Source organism: Neodiprion pinetum, chromosome 5 (genome assembly GCF_021155775.2).
Source record: "Neodiprion pinetum isolate iyNeoPine1 chromosome 5, iyNeoPine1.2, whole genome shotgun sequence".
NCBI classification, from domain to species: domain Eukaryota; kingdom Metazoa; phylum Arthropoda; class Insecta; order Hymenoptera; family Diprionidae; genus Neodiprion; species Neodiprion pinetum.
This window is the reverse complement of record NC_060236.1, coordinates 26,227,363-26,250,394: the sequence shown is the minus strand read 5'-3', so window position 1 is coordinate 26,250,394 and position 23,032 is coordinate 26,227,363. Positions and strand designations below refer to the sequence as shown.

The window sequence follows — 23,032 nt, the reverse complement described above, 5'->3', positions numbered from 1 at the left end:
TATAGTAACTCAGGAACGGTACCCACAACTCTATGGCGGTATTCCCTTCTTTCTCTCTATCTCTCTCTCTCTCTACCTCCTAGTCGCCATACAGGCTGTTGAACGTCAGAGAAACCGGATCGTTACCAAGGCGCTGACGATTTCCACTCGCGGAACACCCTGTAGATTCATGTTTATCCATATCTCTCTTCGAGGAAGATATATATAAAGAGAGAGAGAGAGAGAGAGAGAGTATATATATATATATATATATATATATATATATATATATTTTCTTCGCGTTGCATGTTAAGAGAAGCGTTCGTTCCATCCACCTACAATTTCTCCAATGTGAACGACCCACATAACTAGCAGGTCAATAGGCCACCACACTGCTTACACACACGTGCATCTTCTTCTTCTTCATCATCATCATCATCGTCATCTTTATTACTCTACTATTTTTATATACTTGGATGAAAGAAAAAGAAAACTGACATACTTGAATTATCTTCGATAGTTCTACTTCGCGCGTAGAAAATCGCGCAACTTGCAGGGAATCAGGTAAGTCGATGTTAATATACCGATTGACGTGACGTTCGAGAGCGGAAATTTTATCTTACCTACTCGCGATTTTTCATGAAACCTATTTAAATTTCGCATAGTTGATCACTGCAATATGATGTTAGGAATAAAATTTAAAAAAAAACCCTCCAACACACTGCGGGCTCAAAGTTCACGGAACAAAAAAAAAAATATTATTATCCGATTCGGATAGTGAAAAGTCAACTTTTCATTTTTTCCGGTGATTGCGATAACTTTCGCGTTTCACCGAAAACAGACTTTTACAACAACAAAATATTACTATCGACAACGAGATCCATATAATCGCTCGATTGGTTAATTCGGATCACCGCACTTAAGTCAGATTTAATGACGGTCGAGTAGAATGAAGATTGAAAGAATCAAGTCGGGCGAGTAAAATTTTCGAACCAGTTGATTTCTGTGAAATAATTATTATCGCAGTACAGTATTTGTCGTATGCGACTTGCGAATTTTATTCACCTCGGATTAATCTCGGGCTTAAATTATACCTAAACCAATATATACGTATATAGACACAACAGCAATTAGCGGTTTAGTCCTGGAAACTTTTCTGCAGGGCATATTAATATATAATATGCCGTGTGTATAAGTCATTCTTGCTCGTTGTGTTGTATATTATGATTATGATTCGATGTAACGAATATTGTGGTTCGTATTATTATCATTATTGTTATTATTACGTTTTTAACTAACCGCGCGTGTGCGTCCGCGGGATGGAGGGGAATTGAAAAATTTCAACGCGAGATTATTATTCCCATACCAGGATACACGGTACCGATGTACATCGCCACGCGATGTAAAGAGAGAGAGAGAGATAGAGATAGAGGAAGGTGGGGGAGGAGGGGGGGGGGGGGGGGGGAGGCTGTCGGAGTGAGAAAGAGAATTATTACTGCAACCAGTCGCGTCTCGTCCCGGCATCATTAGCGTCTTTTGATCTCTTGGGGCCCAAGGTAGGCGTTTATTTATCGGCGGTACTGCACCGGCTGACCCGTTGGACCCCCACTTTTTGATCCAGATATGCATGCGAGCGCGCGTGTGTGTATGTATAATAAGAAAATAAAACGCGAGCAGCTATTTATTGACCGCAATTATCAAATAAATTGTAACAACGGACGATTAAAGCCGATCCAATAAGCCCCGTTTTGATCGTAGGTATTCGGCACGATCGTTTTTATACCTATGCTCGCGTATCTATAAGTCTTTTATGTTCCCTCTAACGTTACCACGTGGTATTTGACAGGCGCCACGTCCGAACAAACCCACGCAAGAACACCCAATTATGAAACAGGCATCACCGATTCGGATCAGAATTTATACTATCAAGTCGCGAGCGGATTTTTTTTAAATTTATTTAATTGGTTTTTTTTTTTTTTTTTTTTTTTTAAACCAAACTTCGACGCAATTATTATCCGACTTTGGGAAAAAAAAATAAATATTTCGATCGCACATTTTGTACACCTGTAAAGTTAAACTTTGAGGTCCTGGTTAAGCTGGTTTGCGTTCGGTTGGGTTGTTGTGACATACGCAGGAGAAGGATATCACGGGGATACGTATTTTCGGTTAATTGCCAATCGCCGTGTGTGAGTTATACGAGCAATAATACATAACGTATATTCGTTTCTGCAGCCTTGACACCGAGCTTATTCTCACGATCTTTCATTGATAAAGATGCACCGCTTTTCAATATTTTTTGCCACCCTATGATTTATTGTTTTATTTTATGCCGACGATGACGGCAATTATTTAATCAACTCTATTAGCGCATCTAGTCGATCTTAAACTTTTATAACAGCCGATTATCCTCACTGTTTTTGTTCTTGTTTTTATTGTGTCGGGGTTCTTTTTTTTTTTAACAAATTTTTATTCCGCGTTATTACGGTCGAGGAAACTTCGTTTCGTATAACAATATCAGAGATAGAGAGAGAGAGGGACGTTGTTCGTTGTATGAGGAATAAATAAATAAAAATACTAGAGAAAAATAATGTGGCGGTGTTTTAGCTCGTTACCGAAAATTAACGTCTCGTGAAAAGAAGATCGCCGACTCGTCTTACCATAATATACAAATATGTCACCGCTGCCGGTTGTTTGGCGAAGCTGATTAGCGTAATTGAGAATTGAAAAATGATAGGTAACATTTTTCAAGCGGATCTTGGGCCTGTCTAACACCAGCTAGTTGAAGTAAATATAATTATATCTGTACGTACATGATATACCGGAGTAAATTTTATCTGACAACACGAGAGCGTGAGGTAGGTATTGTAGTTATAACGAAAAATAAGAGAATAATCGGAGAATGATGGAACGAATTGAAAAAAAATTGATAAGCAATCACGCGCTCGCGCATTTTTATATGAAACGAGAAAAATCAATTTTTACACTTTCTTTTTGTGAAACGATCAATTTTCAACACAAAAAAAAAAGAAAAAAAAGAAAAATTAAAGTAGAGAAAAATTGTCGCGATATTTCAGGCGATCATTAAAAAGATTTCAAGATGATCACGGTGTTTGGTACCAAAAGCCGGCGTATGACGTAATTCGGCGTACAACGTACATGCACATACCGAGAAAACCAACATAAGGTTCTATTCTCAGGGCCGCGAGGCCGTGGTGGACACAAGTCGGAAGATTTTAGAGATCGGTATAATAGGCGGCATATAATGCAGACGCGTAACGTAACAACGCGGAACTTGACGCGTGTAAGACAATAACATAGTTATGACGTACGCTTTGACGCAGTGATTCCGATGAGACGGTTAATTTTTACGTCGATTCGGTTACGTTGGCAATACGTGGAAAAAATCAGAACGCAGCGCCGTCTACCGACGGCAGGCCGCGAAACTTAACCTAATTATACCCGTGACCGTTGAATCTAACCTAAAAAAAATGGAAACAAGCGACGGTTGAATTTCAGTGAAACAAGGCCTGTTTCGTTACCGGCCCGGCGGCGGCGCTGCGGATGGATTTTTCATGCGTTGCCAACCTAATCGAATGGTAGAAAAAATGAAATTTTCTCAGAATCAACGTGGCAAAGTGTACCTGCATTACCGACTGTGCACGCGTTATGTGCAACCGCACGAGACACGATCATTCGGAGTACTTTCACATGGCGTGTAAAACCTGCAACTGCGGTACGTTGCATGAAACAAAAAAACGAAAACGCTGATTAAGCTATTATCCAGAACGCAAAGTAGGTTCATTTCTTTCCCGTGATCCTACTTCGCTGCATCGGCTTCACCGTCCTTTCGTATTTTTACACGAAGCCTATATTTACCGATTTTCGTTCCCGAATACCGATGCAACAATTTCGTCTTGGGAATTAATAGCCAGGAATCGATGGAGATATCGGGCGTCTTACGGCGAATAATCTTCCTTAAACGAAACACGCTTTTGCCGCCGGTTGCACGATCTGAAATAACAATAACCATTCAAATAACGTATAACCGTACGTACCGCGTAACAGAACCGAACTCTCAAACCGCCTATGAAGAATTATTAATAACGAATTTATGCAACGTGCAAAATAAAAAAAGAAAAAAAAAAAAAAGAGTTACCGGAGTTCCGTGACGTCAGTTTATTCTTTACGGACTCGGCCCAGTGACGCAATTCACGTATATTATTATAACAAGAGACGGGATCAACTTCACACTGTTACGTGTACCGGTGTTAGAACGCAATGGTTGTGTTAGCCATGGTCCAAAGATAGCCTCGAGGGCTAAAACTGAGTCTGTATCGCGGTTACCGAATTATAGCAAGTCACTTTTTACACTCGGTTATTCTTGGTGTGTTCTCAAACATCAGTCAAGTCATATATATGCGAACTACGTGCAGTTCGATTCACGCTCTCAGGATACGGTCGAACAATCGGACTCTCTTGTAACGCGATGATATTACGGATAACTCGACAGATTTTCACCTTGGAGAAGGTGAAGCCAAGAATTGGAACTATCGGGTAAAGAAGCATGCCGAAGTGCTTCTTCTCGCGTCTAGAAGTAGAGCCCAAACTCGGAGATTCATGAATTATTCTTTGGGTCTTGTCCGGCCCTAACGTCGTGACGTAATCAAACCGCCCGGTGCAACCGGCCGTCTGACAGCTACCCAGCTACTTCGGTGTGCAGCGACTGAGACGATGACCAGAATGCCCCGAGGGCCAAACGCTTCCGTTACCGTAATCGTCATCATTTTTCTTGTTAACCGTAAACAAGACGTCGTACGATGATCTCTGTTGGTTTACACCGAACCGCCACGGTTCAAGCAAAATTTTAACAAAAAACTACGGTTGTTGGGTATCGACGTGTGGTCGACTAACGTTTCATCGGGAACTATAAACGGGTACCGACAATTTTTATTGCTTCGCAAATACCATGGGCTATAACTACTTGGCCTATCGTACTTCTTAACATTTATATTGGTTCCTCAAAACGGGGTCTCAAAAGTCCCGCTCGGCAACGAATCCGTTTTTATCCGATTGTCCGTTTCAATTACCGTACGGCAAACAACGTCGTTGGTCACATCTATAAGGTGTAAGACCTCGTTTCGTTCTGTCAACATCGATTTACACAGTCAAGGCTATTCAAGGCTAATCGTAGTTAATAGAGACACTGGATTATATCGAGACTCAAACTTTAGACCGATGAATGATCATCAACAACGAATGAATTCGTTTCAATTTTTATGTGGAATTGTGAAGTCAGTTTTACACGTAACTTCATACGAGGAAAAAAACTATACCTTCTTCACGTCTGTTTGAAGTTGGTTCACTGGTTTCTACCACCTGCGGAAGACTGAGCAATTATGTCGTAATAAAAAACCACCAAGGAGTGCCTTTACGACTATCTTGCATGTCTTTATGCTTTTTATTAGTCTCCTAATACGAACCAACTATTGTGCTGATAAAATATCCGCAACTTTACAAGTTTAATTTGTTCAATTTAGTCTCGAGTCCGAGATTCTTAAGATAATACTTGTAGTCCTTCTGGAAGAGAAGATGCTATGCAGGTATAGTGGTCACATTTTGTAGACTCTATTATACGTTCATCAAATTAAACGTGGTTATATTACCCTTACCCGACTTTGGGTCGGATTTCACAAAAACACAAGTGTTGTGCTAAAAGTAATTCAGTAATTCGCGTCGCGTATGTTTTAACATGTCAGACTTGTTGGTAAGATTCGTTGTACTTAAACGACGGTTCGCGATACTGTCAGAACAGTGACTATCCGTACCGAGATTATGAACCATTGCCAAAATACTTCACTGCATCCACAGTAGAACATGCGGGTACCTACTCATGATACCACACAAGTCCAGCGTTGGTTCTTTCCAGTGAAACTCTTTCACACGACTCGGCTGGTTCATATCCATGTCCTAAAGAAACCGATCAAGTCCTGATTTTACCCCCGATTAAACGACCCATTGCGCGTTATCCTTTTTCGACGAACAAAAGTCCTTCAAAGATGACTGAGAGGGTGTCACCGGAAACCACGATACGATTCGTCGGAGAGCTTGAAGATCTCCGAGATCAACATGCAGAGTCGATATCTCGACCATGGATGCTCCTCTTTGGCAGTAGAAGGAAGAGGCGGAGGAGGTGGAGGAGGAGGAGGAGGAGGAGGAGGAGGAGGAGGAGGAGGCGGAGGAGGTGGAGGAGGAGGAGGAGTATGAGGAGGAGGAGAACGTCGGGGAAAGAGAGAGGTCGGGCGAGAGGTTACAAGGTCACACGCGTCCAAGCCATGCCAGCCCAGGGCCCGGACCGACTTGGCTGGGCCCGGGCCCGGGCCGTCCGCCCGAGGTTCCCACGGTGTTGTTCGCCGGCAGTGGGGCCCGAGCTGTGTGCTTCTTTTCTGCCCGGTCTCTGGGGAGTCCGAGAGTAGCATTAAGGCGGAGGTTTCTGGGGGGGGCAAGAGTTGGCTACAATCATACACTCGATGTTATTAATATCTGCTTTCCTTCTTTGCCACACTCATATCATCCTCGCCGGTTCCCAAAGCGCTCGGTTCTCTTCGTCCTCGTACCGCGCCCCCTTCACCACACTTATTATCCTTACTCCGGTATTCTAGTAGGTTATGTATATGAAAAATACACTACGCTCGTTTCACATGCACGCTACTCTAATACACCCATCCCTACGAGTAATTATTATCTTGTGTACATTTTTTAACATCCGAATATCCGTTCGGTGATGATTCATTTTCGTTTATACTCTTAGCGGTTTAATCATAGTGCAACGGTGAAATGGAATATTTCGTTACAAATTATGCGTGCGAATATTCTGGGGTACATACGTATTATATACGCGAGAAAAAAGTTTTCGCATTGTATTTTATGGTGATTTGAACATTAACCTATTTGTTAAGAATACCATTTTATTTTTTTATTTTCTTTCTTTTTTTTCTTTTTTTTCGCCAACACAAGAATTTGACATCAACGTTTTACAATTTTTACGAAAAATATAGGAAATTTCGAAGAGTTGAATCATCACGCACTTAATCATCGCTAGTTGCATCATCACTTATTTTGAACAAGCACTCTGCAAATCCGTTTGACTGATAACTTTTTGCCAATGAATTTCTCAAAGTATAATTACTTGAATAGAACATAGAAAAAAACTTTTTCACGGTTCGAAAATCCTTGAAAAATTGAAAAATTGTTACTATTGATACACGGTAAAAGGGCATTCGACGTAGAGAAGTTTGTTTTCAAGATTACGTAACGCCTTGAGAATTTTTTTTCTCATCTACAAGAAAGAGAAAAAAAATTTGTTAATTTATAGGTACCCGTTGAAATTTTTTTTTGCCAGATTTCTTCTTACCAAGTGTTTTTAGACGCTAGTTTTAATTCGATTAGGACGTGTAATACTAAATCATTTCTCCGTTTTTTTTTTTGCTCGTTGTTCACTTTCACCTGAATCTTTTCCCTTTCGCACGCGTTTCGATCCGCAGTCCGGTGTCCTATGCAGAACTAGATCATGTTATTTATACGGTATGGATTTCGATTTCGATTTACCGAGAAATCGTTTGAAAATGGTCCGACAACTGTCGTTACATTCTTGACAATATCTTTATATCATTACCGTTTTCCTGTCGTTATTAACCTCGTTTTTCTTCCCTGTTCCGTATGTTATGTTACAATCAACGAGCAAGGTTTATACGTACGTGGCTTGTGCCGCGTGATGCAGATCTTTGACCCGATAATACCGCATCGCTTTCTTCTTGGGAGGTTATACAAGTAGTATTATCAACGTACGATCAGACTATAAATTAGTCGAGCTTCTCGCGTACGCAGGCGGATCCTGCGCCCAGATTATCCCATCACCTCTAGACTCGAAACGCAGCGTCAGAGGGGGATACGCTTAATTTAAACCGCGCGCGGAATCAACATCGAAAAATTAACTTCCTAGACTGCGTGCGAAGCGTCGCGTATATATATGTACATAAATTGTATAATATTTCGATCATGCGAAAGGTCGCAAAGGATTATCTTTTTCTTTCTTTTTTTTTTCTTCTCCCGTCATTTCTCGATCTTTCTTTCAAATTTCACTCTTTCAGTGCTCTAGCTTTTTTTTTTTTTTTACTTTCACGCCGAAAGAAACCATACGAGATTCTATCATTTCGGAAAATTATAATTGCAAAATAAAAGAATTTTGTTCCGGTGCATACGGTTCAATTGGAAATTTATCCTGATTCAATTTCGTTGAATCATATTTTTTCCAAAATCTGTAAAAATTTCCGAAATCTGTAAAAAAAATGTGTCCAACATCTTCCACGATAAAATACAAAAAAAATAAAAATTTGAGATTCATCAGCAAACGAAACGAGACAAGATTAGAAAAACTATAAAAACAAATTTTAGATTCTCAATAAATTTGAGGTTTTCAATCAATTCGTCTGCACATTTGATCGAAGTGTCTGCAATTTGAAATCAAGACCAAAATCTTTTGATTAAGTTGACAAAAAAAAAAAGACGGCACCTTGCGATAAATTTTTATACACAACCTAGGGCTTTTTTTTTTTTTGGCCATGTACCCAAGATTCTTAGTTTTTCTTTCCGGCGAGAAGGAGGAGGAGGAGGAGGCGGGTCGAGATATAATCCTGAACTTGGCAATGTGCAGCAAGTTGCTAACCGGTAGGTATAAGGTACGGGTACCTACGGATTGGAATGGATTCGACGAGGCAGTAATTGCACTCGGGTCGATGCAAATAGCACCCACCTGCGTCCCACGAACTCGAATACCGGACACCGTCTCGAGCTGCCGCTCGTTTTTCCATCGTCCAACTGTACGTAATGCCTACTTATATTGTTTGTAATATCCACAGAGCAAAATTATTCAGGAAAAACCGAACCTGTCGTCCACCCTCTCCGATTTGAAATCGATTTTATTATATTAGGCATGTTACCCCACCTAGAGAGTAGTCGGAAGCCAAAATTATTAGGTACCGCGAAAAATTTATTGCCTCAGCCAGAGCGATTTTTTTTGTTTGTTTTTAAAAATTTTTACTTCAATTTGGGTATTTTTCATCACGCGGAGGTTTTTTTTTTTTTTTTTTTTTTTTTTATCAGGCGAAGTTTGTAACGTTATTGTAGTAATACATGTTTAGTAAAAAAAAATTATAATCCTGATATATATATATATATATATATATATATTTTTTATTCAACGTAAATCACATTTTCATAGGAAATCAATTACATCTATTTCTCTTCTCATTGTAGGTTTATTCTACTATATATGCACCTGAAAACTTATGTCAAGAATATTCAATTTTATTTTTACCAATGAGTATTACGAAGTACACGTATTATAAACCAAAAAAAAAAAAAAAAAAATGAGAAATGGAGAACAATAAAAAAATTTGCATTTCAAATTATGACAGAGCTGAAAAAACAAGTGAAATAAAAGAAAAACAAACGTCAGGTTTCAGCTTAAATTCTAAAAATCAACGTACGCGGAACGTACGAACGCGATAAAATAATAACCATGAGGAAAGTTGTTTCAATTAATAGATACACGTGAAATTTTGTCACGCCAGATGAAAAAAAAAATATACATGCATATATATATATATATATATATATGTGTATGGACAAGCACACACACTGCTCGGCTGATCTGGCTGTTAATGGCGTAATAAATTGCACGGCTATATATATATACTCGTATATAGGTACGGACAACTTTACATAGAATATGTAAATAATTCCTTGAATACGGTGAAATTATACGCGCTGATTTATACCTAAATACGTACCTGCATACATGCCACTTTTACCGCGGTGTCTTCTTGACGTGTAGTTTAAACATTTTTTATACCGGAGGAATTGGCAAGAGAGTTGACACGGAATGCTGTAAACTGCACTGCCGATATCTTAAGCCATCGATAAACAAAATACATGTACATATATATATATATATATGTATATATGGGGCATTCCGTGCCAAATCAACCAGGGTCCGATCTTCGATCTCTTGGATTTAGTCGGTGCGACGTTATACACGTACATATGGGGAATTCTAAGTCAAATTTGTAGCCCATGTACCTCACCACCATTGATTTTAATGGTTTTGTTTTTTTTTTTTTTCTTGGTTTCTATAACGTTCTTACCGACCGCAAAGGGTCACGGAGTTTTTAGTCAAATTTTTTTTAGCCACCGGTGAAATCTGAATGAAAAGAAAGAAAAAAAAAATCGAAAAACCAATTCCGAAATCGACATTATTAAACACACGGTAATGGGACGATAAGATTAACTATTTTTTTCGCACAAGTTTTGAAAATTGAAATCATAAAAATATTTGCTATCCCGTAATTTTGTTTAGATCGAGGTATAGAAAAAAAATAAAAAAAAAAAAAAAACAGAAAACAATTCCGACATGGAAAAACTAAAAACTTGCAAAAAATTAGTAAATATTGAGATCTCATTATCGTGCGGTTCTAAAAAATGGCATTTTAAATTATAGAATCAGTATGAATTCTTTCAGATTTTTAAAACGGTGCTTTCGGTAACTGTATTTGCGATTTGAAAAAAAAAACAAATAAATTTCACCAGTGGCTGAAAAAAATTTCGAAAACATTCCCGAGACATTTCTTCGGTTAATAAGAATATTATCCTAAAGAATGATGAAAATCGAAGGGAGTGAGGTTGATGAGCTGTGAATTTGCCGTGGAATGCCCCGTACATACGTATATATAATCGCCGATATATATGGGGCATTCCATGCCAAATTAACCCGACATAGCGATCGATATCAGGGATATAGGCAACATTCGTCTTGGTATCCAGCGACTTATCTTACAGTTCGAATTAAGTGTACCCGAGACCGGAATAACGTTCGTATTTGTGAATTTGTGTGTTGTGTAGAAGTGAAGCGGGCAGTTAAGAAGGGGCCTGAATTACATGGTCTTACAATAATTGTGCGGACCGCGAGGTATCAGGCCGGTCGAGTAGTTCTTGAACTTTCACATTCTGACTACGCCGAGAGACCGAGCAGTGGTAACGTGGGTAGGTTTTCTGACTGGTTCATTCCTTCCTAGATGCATGCAGATATCGCTAGACACGCTGCCGATGAAGGTGATCTAGGGCAGGAGGGGGGGGGGGGGGGCTGATCAATAGCTTTTCTACGATCACAGCTGATTCGCTGAACGTACGACACGGTGAAACAAAAAAAAAAAAAAAAAAAAAAAACAACAATCGTCGGAAGCTGATTTTTCGATATTGTTGTCACTGTCTCGTATTCGAATCGTATTACGGGGTTCGGAATTTATCTGCAAAAAATTTTTGTCCGCAGGTTTTGTCGGACAAATAGGACAAGAAAAATGCGATTTTTTTTAACTCGAGTGTTTCAACCCGATAATTATTTTTCCTTCTTCTTTTTTTCACTTGCATTCGTCGGTCGCTGTGACAAATTCGTACACGTCAGATTTATCTTCGACAAAAACGAAAAAACAAAAAAACAATGTCGTCGAAAATTTTTACCGAAACAATAATTGGTTAATTTACATGACGTAAATCGGTGACATTATCGCTGTTAACTAACGTTCGAAAAAAAAAATTATTCTTTGCTCTAATTACAGTGGATTCTGTGCGACTTCCTGTTTACGAGGCACCGAAGGTAGATTCTCACGTCTCAGTAGTGAAGTTTGTTCGAGTGATTTTCTTCTCTTCTCACAGAGAGAATAAAAAAGCAGATCTCACTCAAAAGCCCAGGAAAAGTGGTAGAAGTCGGGCTTTTTGTTTTTTTTTTATGTTTTTTTGCGAAACATGCTTCGAAAAATGCAGAATTTTCCAGAGTCAGTTTCTGTTACACTTATAGTTTAAAAAAATCTTCAAGTCTCCCCGTTTTTCCTGCAGTTTTGAGTATAAATTCTGTTCTTTTTCTTCGCTTCCTTCCTTCTTTTTCTTCAATTCTGAGGATCGAATGGAATATTTGGCGTAAAAATGACCTTGAACTTACGCACGTGAATGATATACCTACATGTATAACACTTATAGTGCATGTGTTGAGTCGGAGTTACGCGGGACGTCGACGCAATTATAACGGCATGCGGTTGCATATAGATATCCACGTGTGGGTCATTTGATAATGACTTTCTGAACGCAGCCCTTGCGACAGCGAAATTACGGTTATTTACCTCTCGTGTGTGCATTCATATATATATATATATATATATATGTGCAGGTGTGTGCTGAATGTCTACATATTATATATATATATATTATTATATACACCGCGTCTGCATTTGTTTGCCGACGTATACGAATCTGGATTGTATTAATTATATATGTCTGCATTTTCGAACAACAAAGAAGCTCGTGCATGCAAGTATACATGTACGTACATCTTCACATGAGAAGAATTTAATTTCAAGAATTACCGTTTCAACCATGTTTTTCATTCTTACTTTTGTTGTACGCCAAATCACATACCGCACGGATTTCTGTAATTCTTAGTCTAACCGACGTTTCACATTAACAGACCTACCCTTGGAAAATGATATTCGTAATGAAATTGAAAAAGACATTTACATGTATGTGTATACTGTTTGTAAGGTTGCGATATTGAGAGTAGATTAAAAAAAGAAAAGTTTTAAGAGAGAAGAAAACGAACGAGATGATCGAAGATTATACGTGAAAGTGTCGGTTGAAATGATTATGGAAATTGGAGCAAAGAATCAAACGTCTCTTCATTTTGTTTTACCGGATGAAACGAAGATTATTTGAAACCTTGAAGTTCTGTGTACGATTTATACTAACGATAAACTAATTTCGGACAAGTTTGTAATATAAAGTTATATATAATATTTTCGTTTTTGGATCATATTTTTTGGAACTTTACCACACAATTTGTACCCGTGAATCACAGAAAGAAAACGGGAATTGGTAATATTTAAAAAATACGGTTTCGAGTCCAAAATACTTCGAATTTGAAATCCCAATAAGTGTACTGGGATTTATTTCAAATTGGCAAAAATGAAGTGAGGTTATTGTTTGGAGTGAAAATATTTTTTTTTCAAATGCATATTGAAAGAAATAGTGCGTCGTATTTCTTTCCCAAGTTATTCGACATTCACGATATATGATAAGAAATAGAATAGAACAGGATACATTTGTTTTTCTACACTTATTCATCGGATATATATTTATGAGGGTCAAAATTTCCAATTTTGAAAATGCGAAATTCTATTTCATAGAATTTCAAAATGTAGGACGAAAAGAAGCGAAGAGAGAATTCTGACGTTCCTATGTTTTGCCATTCTGCACTTTGACTTTTCTACATTTTGTCTTTTTTATACTTCGCCTTTGAAATTTTTCTATTTTGAAATTCGGTGAATCAGCCGTTTTCGGTTCTTTAACCCTCTCAGTCACGCGTTTTTCAACTCAATATTTTGCCCTGAATTTTCTTACTCAGGGGTTTTTGGGGTCGCTGATCACGCATCTGAAGTCAGAATTTGATAGTTTCCAAATCCAAAAATCGATATCAACTATCAAAATCCGATAATTCCAACCGAAACTTGTTACTCGGGGGTTTTTGGTGTTCCACGAAGTAACAAAGATCATTCAAATTTGTAAATAAGCTGTGACGAGGCATGGAAATTTTTGAGGTGAGACGCCGAGCATCACACCGTGTCTGTAAGGCTTAAGAATTTAATATTTTGACTCTTTCACCGCGTGGTGATTTCAGTTTTAGATCCCGCCCCGATTACAGCGATCCTAATCCCTAATACTGATGAATTTATGCACCTATAATAAACTACAATAATAAAACTAATCTAACAAAAGAAAAATAAAAATAAAAAATAAATCCGCCCTCGTTGCAGACTTATAAATAAAGAGAGTTGCCCGGGAAAAGAGATTATAAAGACGTCGCTAACCAGCCGTGATCAGCGAAAACAGGATCAAGGAATTCGAGTCGCGTTCCGAAGGGTATCTTTGGATAGCGAGGTTAGCGATAGGTCGACGACGGATAAATAACCATGGCCACGTAATCACGGCCACAAGATATCGGCAATGATTAATTGTCATACAAGTTGGTAGACCAGAGGTTGAATTGCTCGGGGGTTATACCTCGTGTGGTACCATCGGGGTCCCGCCTCCTAATGTCTTTAAATACTTTGAACCGCGTGCGCGCGGCGAGACCGCTAATTGATTAAAGTCACGATCCTGACCCTCGTCGTCGTCGTCTTCGTAATATCGGCAATCTCCCAGCCTGGACGGTATCTCGATTCCCGTACACCATGCACCTCGTGGTCCCTCGTTTCTCCCTCCCCCCCCCCCCCCCCCCCCCCCCCCCTTAGCCCCACCACCTCTCAGTCCATTTTCCCTTTCGTCTTTTCATCGTTTTACTCCGCTTCTTCGGCTCCTCTTCGCTACGTCCGTCCACCAGCATCATCACTTATTAGAGTTTCCTCTTATCCTCCCGCGTCTCGACGATCATCATCGCCGTCGAAACAATGTCTAATTTTAGGTAATCCGGCTAATAGTCGTATACGGCGTACCCGGTAATGGGGCTAAATGAAACCTCTCGCATGATGCGCTCTAGCGGGGGTGAACTCTTGACCAACAGGTAGGTAAGCGCACGGTACTTAAGGTACCTTTATTTCACCCACACGAGAACCTTCTTCGATTCTTCAGGGTTTGATTGTGATACGCGAGCAGACGGGGATAAACGTGGAGATGAACTGCGAGCTCTCTATCAATTTGTATTATATTTAATACCGCTTCCGCGGTTAGTATCGAAAGTTTTATCAAATCTCTGTGGAATACGGGTAATTATTTATATTACATCATCTATCCTCGAAGGTTAGCATCTGATATTATTATTATTATTATTGCCCTTGAGACCGTTCTCTCGGATCGACGATTAACTTTGTCTCGAATATGAAAAGATGGGAGAAAATTTGAGGCAATCATACGATTAATTGGAGAACTTGTACATCGGCGTTCTATGAGAAAACAAGCGATAAATAAATCGCGAAAGATCAGCTTGCTCGGTATGAAATAACAATTCCATCTATTCTTCCCTTAAAACTCGTCGTTGCGGATCATACGGAGGAGAAAAGACGCCCGGCGCATCCTGACTTACCGGCCCCCAGGGCGTTGTGGCCTCGGGGCGTCAGGGCCCACGGGCCCACGGAAGGAAGGGGCCTCAGGTAAGGTCATGCACCTCGGTGACCTCGGACCACCGTCTCCCCCCATCTGCCACCCTACGGCGATCTTCGCGTTCGCGGAGGCCTCACGTGCCCCGAGGTGAGGAGCCGCATCGGCACCACCGTTTCAAATTATTATCAAAAGCCAGAATACTCCGTATATAATGGACGGATGTTGCTTTGACAAGGAGCGAGTAACGCGACACAAGGTCTGTGGGAACCACCGCGGTTTATGCGAACTCTTATTAACGTATCTTATTTCTTTATGCTTCGTTTTCATCGGATTTTATTCGCATTCCCGTTAGGCCTTTAAATCTGGACGAAATTCTAATCGTATGGATTTATCGATGGTACTTTGGTACGCTCGATTCTACGGTCGATTTTAAGCCTGTTCCTAATTGGTGGGCAGATTGAGAGAGAAATTTTTAGTTCCGGTTACCGGTCGGTCCTTGACTGTTTTCATTTTTTACTACAATAGAAAAATATAGTTCTGGGTAGAAAATGAAAATTAGTTTTCTAGATGCTGCCGGAAAGTCTGGTATCCGTTACTATTCTTTATCATTACGAGCGCTGTTGCTATATTTTCTTGCAACCGTTGCGAAAATTTAATGCTCGCGCAACGATAAATTGACGATAAAGCCTTGTTTAACTAACAAAGTAGAGTAAACCTCACAAACTGATTTTGCGTCGCAATTACCAAAAAGGATCAACGATAGCGCAAAATGGTTAGGCGTACCTCGTTTTTCGTAATTCCAACAATATTCAAACAGTTTTTTTTAACGATACCTGGTTTACTGAATTTTTCTAGTTAATGTAACAAATGAAATTTTTCTCAGTGTACAATCATTCAGCTGGGCGTTATTTGGTATACTGTACTGTTGGAATGATACCAGGAAAGGTACTGATTTACCAACTACAAAATAGGTATTGAGGTTTAACCCTCCCTCTCAGAAAAGTGTTATCAATTATAGATGGAGAACGAACTGGACAGTGTGGATCATTGAGAATTTTTGGCTGTGTGTAAGACTTCACAGTCCAAGTGATCTGAACTTTTTTCAGTCATTCGTGAAAAACGATCGGAAACACGAGTTTGATGCTGATTATATAGCATTTGGAGAATGGAACACTGTAAAATAAAGTGATCCCGTGGAAGATCAAAATGTTTTGAAACTCCACCATCTCCATTTTTAACCTTAACGTGATATATTGAGTTCGATTTCTTTAGTGTAAAAAATGAACCATCGATCATTCGTTTCACCGGAATTTCGATCATAATCTAAAGGTTTCGGTTACAGCTTGTTTGACGGTTTCAAATTACATTTCTCTTCGAATTTTCCGAGAGTTGAATGAAATCTGTTATATTGTACAAGCATTTAAGACAAGCGTTTCGGTTACGGATTGGATGTTACATAAAAAATAAATAAAATTCAAACAAAACGTCTCGGTTTCGGGTTCACTTTCACTCTCGTTAAAAGTATCTGAATAATTTAGTTACGCACGTAAGGCAGGTACTCGAATTTGACGATAAAACTGGTTTTTCCTGTCTATTACGGACATCGCGATAGAGATAGAGAGGCAGAGAGAGAGAGAGAGAGAGAGAGAGAAAGAGAGAGGGAGAGAGGAATGGGGGTAAAAATATAGAACGATCAAACAAAATAGAAACGCCACAAGATTGAATTTTTAACGAAGCGAAAATTTAACTTACACAAGTTACAAGCGTGGAAAGTCAAAGCATCGTGATGCAAAAAAATGGGAAGGTTAGAATATAGAATAACAAAATGTAGAAATGTCAAAATACAGATTTTAGAATTTGTCGTTTTATGTTTTTACTTTTTTATAATATATTTCGTCTTTTTGTACTTTGACTTTCTACATCTTCCAAGTTTCCATACATAGACCTTTTGCATTTCGATATTTCCAAGTGTTACATTTTAGCGTTCTTGAAAGTTCGATATTTTGGTTACTCCATATCAATTGACCATTCTAGTTTCTCACCTCCACCCAGAGGGAGATAGGTAGTAAAGGAATGCAAAAAAAATTATAAATAAACGATTGCAAGTAAACCCGTTGGAGATTTCTATCGATGAGCTTCCCGACCTGACTTGGAAAATAAAAAAATCGCATGACAGCCGGCATGAAAACCGCAGGATGACGAGACGCGGCCGTTTCCGTCCCGATTTGGAAACCAAGCGCCAAGGGTTACGATTGCAGGAAATGGCGGGTCGGGACATTTAATTCCGTTATTTTCTACAAGGGATACGTTGTGGCGATGTCGCTGCAGCAGGATGCGCCTTATAATCATCTTGCGGTTAACCCGAGGAGAGCGGCAACGAGAATCGGTAACAGCGGGCCCTCTAGCGCGGCTTAATGTAACAAGGTCAGATCTTATCGAACCGTGAAGAATCGAGCGAGGAATAAGGCGAACCCCGCGTGCAACGGAGGCTCTGGAGGGCATGCGTGGCGGAGTAGTTCCTCCGAGTGGTATGTATATACGAGGATGGCGTGAGAACTTTTCCTGCACCTTTCCACACACTGAACACTCTCCGCCTTCGCCGCCACCGCCACCGCCATATCGCCTTCTTCCTCTTCCTACCTCCCAATTAAATGTTTATATACTCGGTGCCGTTCCGCAGCGGCAGAAGAGAAGAGATACGCTATTCATCGCATGGCATGGCGCGGCGTGCAGGTATGTCAGTGCGCGTGCGCGCGCGCGCCTCTATCTCATCTACGTGATCCGTGGCTGACGCTGCGCGGTGCAAGCTGCGCGACAGGTACACACATACGGGCGTGATACGGGCAACGCGTTAATTTCGTCCGCTGATTCTCAAATACGGCCCGTAATGTATCGTAACTTCGGTGATATGCGCCGTAGGTGCCGCGGGCCTTTTGTTCTTAGCTCTGATTTTTTTTTTTTTTTTAACTTCCTTCCCATGCTACGTTTCAACCGCTGCTCTTTCGAAGCGGTCAAATATACTCCACCGCACATCCGACTTTGGTGTTAAATACATAATGTATCCGCTATCTGTGTTATTTTTTTCGACATAAATATAAATGATTTTACATTAATGAATGTTTTCTGACGTATTCCCGAAATTAATCGTTTTTAAATTTCACAACGGATCATTTTCTCAGATACGCATTGAAGGTAATTTTTTTTTTTCTATCCAATAGCATCTTTTCTTCCTCCCCCCCTCCCCCCCCCCCCCCTCCAAAAAAAAAGAGAAATTAAAAGTAAAAAAAAAGGCAATTTTTCCGAGCATCAAAACTACTGCTTTCCAAATTTGGGACACGTAATTGTTATTTGAGTCGGAGCATTTCGCGATCTTTTCGTATCGCAGTGGATTCTAGGCCGCATTCTCTTTCTTTCTTTTTTTTTTTTTTTTTTATCTTTTGTCACAATGCGTCCATCACGAAGCGAATATTTTAGCGATGAATGGAGCTGTTTGCAGTTGAAAAATTCCCACGCGGTTTGCGGCTAGCATTTTAGAACCGCGACTGTATTACATTACCTCATTCTTTATTTCTTTTTACCTCTTATTTGTGTGCGTTTGTTTTATTTTATTTTATTTATTTTTTTTTTTCATACCATGTAACGGCATGCCTCTGTTTAGCCAAATATAAATTCCTCTCGCGCGACGATTTTGTTATACTTTGAGCCTGCCCGAAATCGGGGCACGGAACGTGCGTAGAGGAAAATCAATTGCGGTATATAATTAAAGTTAGTATAATTAATAAGTGTGAAGAAAGGTCAGTACAATGCATACCTTCCCGCCGCATGCCCATCTTCAGGCACTTCTTGAGACGACAGAACTGGCACTGGTTACGGTGGTGTTGGTCTATGGGACAGTTGCGTGCCCCCCGACAGGAGTATGTCAAGTTTCTCCTGACGCTCCTCTTGAAAAAGCTCTTACATCCTGAAACCGAAAAATTCGTCATCAGTTTCAGTTACCGCTCGACTGAACGTCGTTAAAATTAACCGCAACCACGCCTGTGATCGTGTTCGGTATTTTTTTTTTTTTTCCTTTTTTTTTTTTCTTTCATCACGCGGTAAGTTTTCGTGCAGATAGGTATAATATATAACCGTCAGTTTAAAAGACAATCTAAGATTCTTCTAATCGTTGCAACGAAGAACACGATACGACACGGAACGTTTCGACGGAGGGGGGGGGGGGGGGGGGGGGGGGGGGTGGTGGTGGTGATAAAATTTAAGTTAAAAATCGGTATAAAACAATAACCGTGAAGGTGTTGTGATTTACGTCCGGTTTTAACGCGCGGAGAACGCGATCCCCCCGTGTCAGATGTCTCTCGCTGCGCATTCCGGACGTGATTCACACCGGCGTACGAGTAAGGCGTCCTCATCGTACGCGAGCACCGTTCTCTCTCTCTCTCTCTCTCTCTCTCTCTCTCTCTCTCTTGCAGCGGGCATACGGAGAGGGCCGTAAATAAAAAGTTTCTTGCACGGGGAATGAAGAAATCGGGTAAAAGACCGCCGCCGTCTGCGGTGTAACCGACGGGTACAAGATATATATATATGCTTACGTGCAGACATGCTTTGGGTGGTGGGGGGGGGGGTTTGTATCTAATCGGCGGGGAATCGGGGGGAACCGCGCAAAAAACTGACTTGTATACAAACGTGATGTGGATATTGTTGAAAAAAGAAAAATATAAATAAATTTGCATCGCGGTATTAACAGCTTTTTAATACGTCGATATTACTTACGAGGATTATATTTTTTGTATTATTTTTAACCATTATGCCAATTTTTATGGACCGATACTTGTGTCGGATTCTCGATTCGGTATAAACAGTGTCGCCGGAATTTCAATGATCGATAAACTTTGAGAACCCCGCCTTTTATTGAATTGAGAGAGTGTATGTATCGGTTGGTCGGAATACTTCGGAGTATGCGTAAAATTTAAGTTTTGGAAATCTGATGACCTTTGTCGATTTATTACAGTGATTTTAGTGGGCAATTATTTTCGGTATTAAGTCTATACTATGTCCGACGAATTATGTTCATTTCGTTTTTCAGATATCTTATAATCTGATAATCGTAATCATGTACAAGAAACTTATTCCGTTTTTTTTTTCTTTTATCGAGATGGCAATATTGCGAAAGATTTTCAAGTAAAATTTCATTCGTTCGAGGTGTATAGTATTTTTCTTCAATTAAAGACAACATCCTTAAAATTCGGCCGTGTTCGATTTTTCGTATCATAGACCGTTCAAGTAAGAAAACGATTGGCAAAATCTGTCGTCGTTACATAAACAGAAATATTTATCTTGGGTCTGTTAGTCTTTCGATACATTATACAACAATCATCGAGCAAGTGTTACAAGAATAAACGTTAATTTTTCAAGCCTATATATTCTGTTCGGCAACGGGAAAAGAAACGTTGAAATTACCGAAATTCAGCCGACAACATCGAGACGGGCGTTCTTCATCTATGATCTACGATTACACAGATCGCGCCTGTGAAGTCCGTGCCCACCATAACCGCACGCGGCATAAATTATCGTTCAATTCAATCTCCGGTTGCAAGCTGCAAGTTATACACGCATACATGTACATAGGTAGGTGGATTATAGGCACGGGTATAATCGTTCCTGGGCTCAACCCGAGCTCCGCGATACAAAGATTCAGCATTTCACTTGCGTCTATGCTTCGAGTGACTCGCTGCAACGCTATCACAGCGAAGCGAACGAAGCGAACGAAGCGAACGGAGGCGAGCGAAGTCCCGACGCGTATAAAAGTACAGCCTGTAACGCAGGTGTATAAATTTCTTCTATTCTACGCGGTAGTACAGCAGAGTATCCAACGCTTATACGTGAACAATGATTCTACGTTATTACGCAAATCTTACTGCATCTTGCACAATGCGCTTCTCTGCTACTATAGGATTATGTTGTACCAGCACAGCTGATGGACCGTGAACTCGATGGGAATTTTATTTTTTCCAAGATGTGATTGGATAGCTGGGTTTTACAATTACCGTGTAGCGTGTGTAAAGTTGACGATTTCCGAACGGTGCGGTAAAACGAGGCCGGCGCATGCGCTTGGATTAAATTCCACGTTTTAAACGCTGGTATCTACTTTATTAGCGCGTGCGCAATTCGCGGTAACTTAGTTTTACGCACCGTCAGATAGATCCGTCGCTGCGCGTTTAGGTTAGGTTTCGTAAAGCCGAGTTTGTATCTCTTAACCTATTGATTGCCGTTGATGTAATTCTTTTGAATTAATGTTATATTACGTGCGATTGCTGCTCAAATGAAACTTTTCTTCACAGGAGTTGAAAAATATATCTGATGTATTCTATCACTCGTGTAGCGACGGAAGCGCTCGCCTGTTTGTTCGTGATTCAAACTTCAGACTCGTCGGAAATCGTACGCTTTCCGCACTTGTAATGCAATTTACTATTACTATGCCGCGGTTGTTGTGTATTTTTATTTACTGATATTACTAAGACTGTAACTGCTGCATTCAGAGTTATTGCCAGGATAACAATTCGTAAATCTTTTCGTGTATCGATTCTGCGCTTGAAGAAGTTCCTTGCTCGAAAATTGATAATTTACGTTGATTTTATTGCGACATAGTCGTACATCGAGTATTTATCAAATTATTGTGTTCCCAAGCTACGAGGATTGGTTTGATAAAGTTATCTATGCTTTGTCGCTAATCGTTTCAAAATTGTTAGAAATCTAATAGATTCGTTGGATTCCATTTCACGATGGCTGATTTTATTTAGAAGACTATTTTTACAACGTCGTTGTAACATTTTTTTTTTCATCATCTTGGCGACGTCAATGTTTATTTTTAAAAATGCACAACGATAACTTTTTGTTCAATGTTTGAAACTAGTTTCCGATGTTGAACTCTTTGTTGTAACTTGTACAATCAAACGTCAATTTCTTTTTCGTCTCTTTGTAATCTGGTGTTTATGAGATTCTATTTTATTAAAAAAATTCAGTCCAATGTTGACCAAAATTCGTTTTATAATCGGTTTGTATAACAATTTTCCAAAAAATTCCGCCACCGATCAAAAACGATTAGTAAAATGTTAGTCAGGGTAATTACATGCAAACTATTATAAAGAATCGTTTGAACTTGTTTTTTTCTTTTCTCCAAAACCTCAGACAGTTCAACGATAAAAGTAGCTTTACTCTTGTCTTGATAACGAGGATCAATACACATCGTGGGTGACTTTAACGCTCGTAGAAACAGGCGAGAGATACCGCTTGTAGTGATCTTGGAAATGCAACAACGATCGTAATAACGTTTTTCCAAATTCTTAACCACACTTTTTCCGATTTGAATTCACTCGAAATTTCATACCATACGAGTCAATTTTCCGCCACGCAATTTCTTTGTCCATGACGATTAAGGAAAAATTGTCTAAACACCACTCGTTGACAAATCTGACTTGCGAATATCGAGTCGATCTTCATGGATGCAGGTTCAAGTTTAATCGGTGATTGATAATTTGTTGCTTCTCCGGGGGGCAAAAAAGCTTGCTAAAAAGGTACATTTACCAGTGCTGTGGGATAAATCGGCAGTATCGATAGATCCTTTTTTCAATCAATCGATCAAAAGAAGTTGCCAACCGGTACAGTAATCGACCCGTTCGAATAATCGGTTAATTGGAAAAACGATCGATCGAAAAAAAGTCGATTAATCGCAGGGAACTAATTTTTATACAAATTACCATTCCGCGTTCGCTTCCTTCGACCCAATCAATCACCCCGCATCAAAGATCGATCCGATCAATTCGACTTCGCGTCTTTAAAACGCGCGGAATGAAAAGCTGGGCGA

The 23,032-nt window shown here is 39.8% G+C and overlaps 2 protein-coding genes across 8 annotated transcripts in view; one reads left to right on the top strand and one right to left on the bottom strand.

The window, feature by feature from the left end:
* The window catches only part of PIG-V (phosphatidylinositol glycan anchor biosynthesis class V), a 207,922-nt gene that overhangs the window by 97,500 nt on the left and 87,390 nt on the right, over positions 1-23,032 (top strand). The window lies entirely within an intron of this gene.
* svp (COUP transcription factor 2) overlaps positions 1-23,032 on the bottom strand; it is a 102,358-nt gene that overhangs the window by 60,110 nt on the left and 19,216 nt on the right. For 2 of the 3 annotated variants that reach the window (XM_046629025.2, XM_046629027.2), the window contains exon 2: positions 18,977-19,135. In XM_046629025.2, the coding sequence (XP_046484981.1) occupies positions 18,977-19,135 (159 nt within the window). The remainder of the gene's footprint in view (positions 1-18,976; positions 19,136-23,032) is intronic. The other variant, XM_046629028.2, reaches the window with a different exon arrangement.